The sequence below is a fragment of the Gavialis gangeticus genome, unplaced genomic scaffold (genome assembly GCF_001723915.1).
Source record: "Gavialis gangeticus isolate Ggan-Ray unplaced genomic scaffold, GavGan_comp1, whole genome shotgun sequence".
Taxonomy (NCBI): Eukaryota; Metazoa; Chordata; order Crocodylia; family Gavialidae; genus Gavialis; species Gavialis gangeticus.
Window position 1 is genome coordinate 15,054,599 of NW_017729000.1, and position 8,820 is coordinate 15,063,418.

The 8,820-nt window shown below is 43.6% G+C and overlaps 1 protein-coding gene across 3 annotated transcripts in view; it reads right to left on the bottom strand.

Moving 5' to 3' along the window:
* The window catches only part of P4HA2 (prolyl 4-hydroxylase subunit alpha 2), a 55,184-nt gene that overhangs the window by 39,144 nt on the left and 7,220 nt on the right, over positions 1-8,820 (bottom strand). For all 3 annotated transcript variants that reach the window (XM_019506325.1, XM_019506327.1, XM_019506326.1), the window contains one exon: positions 1,936-2,044. In XM_019506325.1, the coding sequence (XP_019361870.1) occupies positions 1,936-2,020 (85 nt within the window). In that variant the 5' untranslated portion in view covers positions 2,021-2,044. The remainder of the gene's footprint in view (positions 1-1,935; positions 2,045-8,820) is intronic.

Consider the following 8,820-nt stretch of genomic DNA (forward strand, 5'->3'; position numbering starts at 1 on the left):
AGAACTGGTATACTGTTCCCTAACATAGAGCGCAACCCCCCCCCCCTTTTTTCCCCCTTCCTATCTCTTCTAAACAGCCTATAGCCCTCTATGTCTAATGCCCAGTCAAATGTTTCAAAATTGTACCCATTGAGAAGGTCTTGCTTTTTGGGTACTAAGCACTGAATCCAATTAGACTGACAAACGTAGCTAAAGATTTTATTTTCAGCATTCCAAAGTAATAATTACTATTGAGACATAATTAACCAGCCCTCCTAGGTGAAATCTAGCAGCATGTTCTATTTTCAGCTCAGCATCCTGCCTGAACAAGGCTCAGAAACAAGGAAACGTAAGAAGAGAAGAAGGACAGTCGCAGCAACCGTGAACACAAGGAACAAACTTCTAACTAGCAGGAAAGGACAAAGAATAAGTCACTGTTCATTTTCATTGCATACCTTTAAATGCAGCTCAGAGTGATTTGCTTTGGTTGGGACTCAACTTCTTTTCTTCCAACTTTGGTGTCATTGTCTAGTTACAAATAACACACCTAGGACCACATCTTATTCCACATATTAGATGCCTAACTGGACTTTAAGATATCCACGTCACCCTACACCACCCTGGGTCCCTGAAAAAACTGCTGATATAAACAGGAGGGTGGGTTTTTGCGCTCAGACACCCAACAGGCACCTCCTGCAATTCAGTAAGGCTTTGTGTCTTGATTCCTTTGGGACTGAATTTAAAAATTGCCTATGGTTATACCAGAGTTCAGAGGTCTGTCTGTCAAGACAGGGCTTTTGCAGCAGAAGGAACTAAAGCACCAGCAGAATCCAGTTTTACCATATTCAAGATTTCCAGCTATTATCTATGTAATGTTTGAGTCAACTATACAGTACAATTGGGGGCAGGGGTGGAAATCAAAGGTCCCTTTAAAGTGAAAGTGAGATAAACCCCCACATGTTAATTTTTCCTCTTCTCCCTGATTGGCCTTGCGTAAGAATTTACATTCACTGCAAGACAGCTTTCTGTGCAGTTTTTACTGCAGAAGATTTATTTTTAAATCAGGTCACATGAAAGGGCTGGAAGGAGAAACCATTCATCCATAGCAGAAAGGGTCCACTTTAATCATACATGATGAAAACAACATTTGCTTGCAATTTAATCCAACGGTCACAGGCTTGCTAGATACAATTAACAATCTTGCCTGTGGATTCTTTTTCATTTGTCTGTTTATGAAACATCTAGAAAACAAATCTGAGCTAGTAAGCATGCACTGCTGAAGACTGTATTCTGTCCCCCCCCTTTCAGAAAGTGGGAAGGGGTTTTAATGGGATGTGACCTAGTGAACAGCTAGAGCTCCCAATATTTATAATGCAAACGGCAAGAAATGCCACTGAATTTTAATGCAAATCAATAAATTTGATGTGAAATAATCAGAAAGGGAAATTAGTCACCACTGCTTATGTTCTACAGCCTGCCTCAGAGGGCCCTTACATTGTTAGAGCTTCTTGGGCATAAAGAGGTTTTATTTTTTTTCTATTAGTATTTTAACACTAAACCTTCAAGAGTACCTGCAGTAATGTGCTCAAAGCCCAATGAATGCACAGTTACTGTTGATGATAACTGGGCATCTTTTTCTCGTGTGCCTATTCAGTAGAGAGGCCCTGCCTGCAAAGAAATTGTACCCATTTGTTCATCACTGGTGGTGTTCACAGTGAGGTAGTTTAATCAGATTATGTTGCACCAATGCAAAATGTACTCCACACAATTGCATTAGGGGTTTGCAACAGGCCATCTATCTCTGATGTAGATGATGCTCAATTGAGTTTTGATGTGATGCTTATAAAAACATTTACACACACACACACACGCACACACACACAGTGTAGTGCACGTGGGATACACGTTCCAATTTTGCAAATCTATCACTTCATCTTGCACAGACTCCTTCCATACCTATAGAGGTGAAAAACTCTGCTTGTGTGGGCCATGTGCAGCTAATGCAGGTCAACAGCAGCAACAGCATCCAGGGCTTCATCATTAAAAAGGCTCCACTCCGTTGGCTCTGGGAAGGGGGGGGGAAAGAATGAAAAAATCAGATGCACTGTTTGCAAATAAAACTTGTTAGCATCATAATAAAGAATAATTAAAATTCCATTTCTATTAGAAATAAGGGTTTATATTTGAACAGAGAAGAAAAGAATTGCTTGGTTGATTTTTAAAGACTGCTCTCAAAACTACATGCAATCTGGCATCAGGCACGAAAAATGCTACAGGAATATATTACACTGGCCTGCAGAAGGCCTGGCTCACACTATAGTGCCAGAGGCTTGGCATGGAAGCAAAGTCCATTTCTTCAAAATCATAGAGAAAATGGTAGTTAGGCACAAGAGGTATCTTTCCAAGAAAGGGAACACCACCCTGGAAAAAACTGCAGCTGTCACCCATATCCCATTATACTACAATGCACAGAGGAAGAACATTTTAATTCAAGTACATTTTTAAAAGTCTCTTGAATTTAATGGGTTTGGGACCAAATGTAGCTTTGGTGTAAAAGGAGCAAACAATTCTGATGGTGCAGTTTAAATGGCCTTGTCCAAAAACTAGGGTCCTGCTCCTATTAAAGTCTAGGGCAAGACTGCCATGGCTTCACTGGAATAGGATCAAGCCCTGGAAGCTCAAGCCTTAGGATCAAGCTCTAGCCTTAGCTTCTCAACACCTGTCTTTGACCTCTACAAACTGTGAATGCAACCTACCTCCACCTCAGACCCACCTAAAGGACAAGCTAGTAAAAGGGTAAGAAAATTAGGCAATTTCTAACTACCCCCGTTCAAAAACTAGCACAGCTCCCCCAAGTCGTGAGGAATCTATCAAAGAGCATGTAACACCCGCAGACAAGAAATAATGGAGGAAGGTAGCAGAGAACAGTTTGGTCCTTTTTAATGCATGGAGAACAGCTTGTTAAACCCAATCAAACATTAACAGGCCAGGAGTGAGATTTAGTGGCAGCCATATCTGGATTTTGTTGCAGCATGGTGCATAGAGTCACGTACCCAGCACTCAGTCCATCCTTCCAACAGGTCAGAAATTAGGCATTACAAAAAAAGCCCATCGCTTCCACTGCTTCCCATTGAATCATTTAATAAACACTTTCTCCCAGACACTCCAGTTCAACGTGGATGCGGCAGAGCTATAATTCTGGCCTGCTGCCCTGAATCCACCTTTGTTTCTCATTCTTCCTAGATCATGATAATTAGTTACAGCAGCATCCAAGGGAAGTACATGTTGCTTGAATTAAAAACCTATCGAAACTACATAGTTACAAGGTCACTTTCTATCATGCTTAAATTTGACGTTAATGGAAGGGAAACGTCCACTACAAGGCTCCACCTGCTGTGGCAATTTAACCTGTTTCTCTAGAGACGTTAGAGAGTGAAAGACAACACTAAGGGAGAATTTCAGAAAAGTGACCATGTAAGAATGCCTGTCAGCAGATATGCCTTTTTGGCATATTCACAGTTATTTCGGTATTAGTTTCTGTATTAGTTCTGTGCTAACAGGAGTAGAAACAAAAGCCGCACACAGGCAGCTGAATTCTGTTTGAGCTTTGGCCTCATCATAATTACTGCTGACAGAGGATCTGGAAAGACCCGAGTTCAACTTGCTGTACACAACCACCTAGGAAGCATCTACTGTTAAAAATCATCTCCCACTGCCTGTAAATTCAGTAGTTTTACTCTGAAGTCACCAACATACAAAACACTAAAGCCCACAATGATGGATCTCTTCACAGTTCTTTCCATATAGCTTTTCAGCAAGTATGGCCCAAAGCTTAGTCTTACACATACTTAAAACATTCCCCTCCCTCCTCCCCACCTCAAACGTTTGTGAAACTGGATTACCTATCTGCAAGCAAATAAAAAATCCTCAAAATAACCAAGGTCATATTTCTTAAGTGCTTTGCTTGATGTTCTTTTGGAAAGGACATCCAGGGAGGTTAAAATAAAGCCATTTGCTAAGGACAACTGGCAGCAGAGACTGAAAAAAAAAAGCTGCACATGAAAACGGTTTGATTTGTTACAGAGTCATGCTCCCAGCCTTGTTCTGTCCATAGGACTTCCAGATCCCAGATGTAACGTCACCTCTGGAAGCAGGGACGCATGGCAAGACTTGCAGCTCCCAAGAGCAAGGACACAAATGAAACAGAAGGGGCCTGATGCACACAGCAGGCAAGCAGCTAGGCTAGTGGTAGTGGACAAATGGGTTAAAAGCAGTTGATATGCATGGAAGAGCTCTTTCTAGAAGCAGTAATTCTTCTGGGAGACCGGGGGGGGGGGGGGGGGGGGGGGGGGGGGGCAGAAATGCCTTTTAGCAAACACAGGACAAGTCCAAACCATGTGGAATCCAGAGGTCACCCTGCAGGTCACCCCGGGACTGGCTGTTCTCCGACCATTGCTCACCACGAACGCCCACCACAGCCGGCACACTCATTGCGGAGGCTGCACTGCAACACTGATACAGAAGCCACTGTAGGAAAAGGGGGGGGCGCAGATGCAGATGAACCATTCAGCTTAATTTACAAACATTTGCTTATTTCTGCCATATCTGATCAAAAGCTAGTTCTGACTCCGGACCAAGTTCTACTTCGATGAGTCCCTTCAAAATACCCCGCACACTTTGGATGGTACCCTCGTCAGGGGAGGGGGAAAGAGTCGAAGCTGAGGACAAACGGCCAACACGCTGCACTCAACCTGGGAAAGGGGCAGGCAGGAGGCAGACATTTCCATGACAAATGGTTGAACTGGCACTATGCTGATTGATCAATCTTACTTCACTGTTTCGACGCATTTCCCCTATCTCCGCATGCCACTATCCAGCTGTTGTCTCCTGTCTTCTGAGAAAAAGACTGGCTCTCCCCCTTCCCTCAGCCATGATCTCCCTCCCCTTCTCCTAATACTGTTTCTGCAGAGCTAGCAGGTTGGGGCTCTGATCCTTGAACTAGGGCTTCTAGGGACTGCCGCAATACAAATAATAAAGCCACCTCAGTAAAGAATAAGGCTGCCTTACAGAACCAGGGCCATGCCAAATGTTTTCCATCTATTATGACATTAGCAAACCATGTTTTGCTTTTAAAACCGCTTCTTTCTGCTCTCGACAGAAAGGATCCAACACGCGAAGACATACAGCGCGCATATGTGAGCAAGCGAGAACCCTGTCTCCACCGCATCATGCTGAACTTGCTCTTTCCGCGGCCGTATGTTTGAACCGCTCTATTTCAGCGCTGGAGTAAAATAGGTTTCTAATACATGGGTAACCTGATCACCAAGCAAAGCTGAATGAACAGTGCCACGGAAAGGTCTGCCAATGCTCAAACCGCAGCAAGCGATATAGCAGAGAGCAGGGTAAAGTCAAGAATATTCGGAGGGTGCACACATTCAGTCGTATTAAACCAAGACTGTCCATCTGCATAGTCTGTTCTTGTTTCCTACAGCGTTTTTTTGGAAACATTAGGCAAAACTTATCCAAGTGACTTCTGAAGGAATTTTCCAGTTTAAACAGCATAACTCTCTGTTCTAACCCCCCGCCCCCCATATTCTCGCATAGCTCAGGACGTCTGCCAAGAAGAACATTTGCCACATCTAGCAGCTTGACTTTGTAACAGATCTTTAGCAGCTCTGCCATCAAGCTGGGATTTACTCGAGTCAATAAATAGAAAAGCTCGGTAAACAGAGAGAGCAGCCGCCAGCTTGAACAAGAAAGACACCTGGCTGTAGAGATGTCAAGAGTGTTCACACGCATTCCTTGCACAGCTGCTCCCCAGAAGACACTGGCGCACCACCGCTGCACCACAGCAGGCTCCAGACAGCTTCACAAACTCCTTTTTTGGAGCAAAACACATTTACAGCACTGTATTTAAAATAAGCTCTCAAAAACTCTTGAAAACAAGACAAAACATTAACACCTATCCATTCAAGCACAGAGACATACGAAGCACTAGTGCCAAAAAGTGTCTGAAACTCCCATTCCTTAAAGTATTTCCCATATGTATTGTTTTCCACATCCCCTGATGCACAAGCCAGGATTTATGTTTCAGAATGAAGTGTGCCATGTTGAGAAAGGAAATCCTAAATGAGCCTTCGATCTCTACCTTCCTCCATAGTAAAAGGCCCAGGCCTGTTCAAAGGCCAGTGCTGAACTAGAGAAGTAGATTGTAGTGCTGGATGCAATATGGGGCAGCAGTCCTGCCCTAACTTACACTGCAAGTGCTATGGGCCTGCTGGCCAGCCTGGATGGGGAAAGGGGCATTAACAGATTAGTCTACCCCAAGTTTGCTGCCTATGCCTCTGCTTAAATACAGGGAATAGCACTGCACTTGCTTATGCTGTTTTAAGCCAGAATCCCCAAAACATCCTCAGGGATGTGCCAGAGCAGATGCAATCGGGGCAGGCCCCCACTGTCTGGCTATAACCCCCTCTTCCCCCCCCGTGCCCCTAGCTCTATAAAGCCAACTGAAATGATGTCACACACACACAAGAAGCCAAGTGGCTTCTCTGGAATTTCAGCCCTTTAATCAATCACTGTTTCCACTGGAAAGCGTGCTCTGGTCAGACTGCCGGCAGAAGGAAAGCAGCTCTCAGAGTAGATGGGGTGAAAATTCCCCATATTAGGCTCTAGCTCTTCCAATGATGTCTATTCAAATTGCCATTGAAACATGGGGTTGGTCTGTAACTATGGGTCATGTGTGTCTAGGAGGGCTAGGTATTAAATTCTTCCAGTTTCAGGTCCAGGCAGGAATTCAAGCCAATTTCTATTCAAGCCAATGGAAGGATTCCCATTGCTGGACTGGAAAGGGAAGCAAGCATCTGTTAGTTAGTTTATCTGTTCCTTCAGGGTCCTGCTCCCAACTACAGCTCATACACTCGCTCTATCAGAAAAATAAGTCACCATTCATTTCCTGAGACGCTTCCTCCAACGAGGAGGAAGTGCAATTATTCCCCAATTTTCCTTGGGCACAGCAGCTTGAATCTCTTAGGATAAGCTCTATAATAAAACAAATGCAACCAAGGCAAGAGAACATTACTCAAGTGATTTGTCTTGTAAGATCAACAATAGCATTTCATTTAGATGTTACCACGATTTTTCTCCAGAGGAATTGCATTACATTTAGCATTTGCTTTCTGGAGCCTGCATTAAAAAGCAAGATGCAGTGAGGTGATAGTTAAGAGTGTAATGAATCTTCAGATGAAAGATCTCACAGTTGATCTTTCTGGTTCCTGGGCATCTTTTCCTTTTTCAGACAACAAGCAGCAAGTCGGAGCACATCTCCCAACCACCTCACAGGCTAGTATCATTACAGCCATTAACCAAGGCTGAGTGCTAATCAGCCACAGCTTTGACCTTGGAAGAGAAAGCAATTAGTGGCAATAAACAAAGCAATCTGTCGCCATAAACAAAAACGTACTGAAACCAACACAAGTGCAGACCCAATAATATTTAAAAACCACAAATTTCACTTAGTGAAACAAAAACAAAACAAAATATAGGAGAAGTGTGACAACACACTTGCTATTTTGAGATCTCCCCCATGAACACTGGCAGGCCAAGAGGTTTTATTTTAACACGCAACTCATGCCAAAAGCCAAACATGCACAGATTTCAGTAGTTCCTCTCTAACTCATTTCACAGAGAAGGCTTTAAGAATTGCCGGGTTTTTTCTCATCTGATCTGCTGAAGTCTAGCACACAAGCACCTGCCTGCCCCATACTTGATGAAATCCTTGATGATGATACAAAATGAAATCCATACTTCTGCAGAGGTGCCAAGAGTCACGGTAGTAAAGTCTCGAAGTGCCAATATAGTATATGGTGGCAGAAGAGGTTTTGCCTGACAACTTAGCCAGACACCACCCCAAGCAAGAACAGCCACGTTCTGCCAAGATAGCTGGACGCACCCGATGGTGGGGCGGGGAGGAAGGAGAAAGTTATCCACATGGCAAAGCTTTGTATTGTAGACCAGACTTTGGGACTGAGGTACAGATTCACAAAAGTTTAGGGTTGGGAGGGACCTCATGACATCATCGGGTCCAGCCTCCAGAGATACTGATCTGCAAAACAGGAATAACAGCACCTCCCTGGCTGGATATTGTGAATATTAATAGTCAAGGCTGCAAGGATCCTGGATACTACTGTAGTGGAGGCTGCTGCACTACTTAACAAATAGGCTAGACAGCAAGAAAGGGAAATTACAACACTATAACAGAGATATGGCCAAGAAGCTATCCAGCTGTCGGGAACTGCACACTGTGGTCACTCAAAGTTAGCATTTATTCTGCTGCTTAAAGCAATCAAGTATAAACCCCTAGAGGAAAATCTGTTTACTCTTAGCAGCATATGGCTCAAGTGAAGAGGGCAGTAGTACATACACATACTGTAACAGCTGGGTCACTGCAAATTCTTGAATAAAGCCTTTTCTTAGTATGTTATATTGCAAATACACCATGACTTATTTATTCCTTTTTTAGCAAGAGATATGCCTGCAATGAACTCATATTAAATGATACAACAAAAGTGAGTGCATTTCTCCTGCTACTGGTTATACCACTTCCTGTTGCATGGCATTGTAACCTGCAAGCCTTATGGCCTTGTTACACATTGTTAGAGGTGCAATAGCAGTTCAGCACAGATATAAAGAAAATTGACTGCATCAGAAAATCAACTTTTTTTGCCCAATGTGGCCAATAAATGCCTTGCATATGCACACAGCTGCAGCACAGCACGTAGGCAGCAAGGAACACAGCCCAACAGCTTGGAGAGCAGCCAGGTCTGACAGGTAAATGTGTTG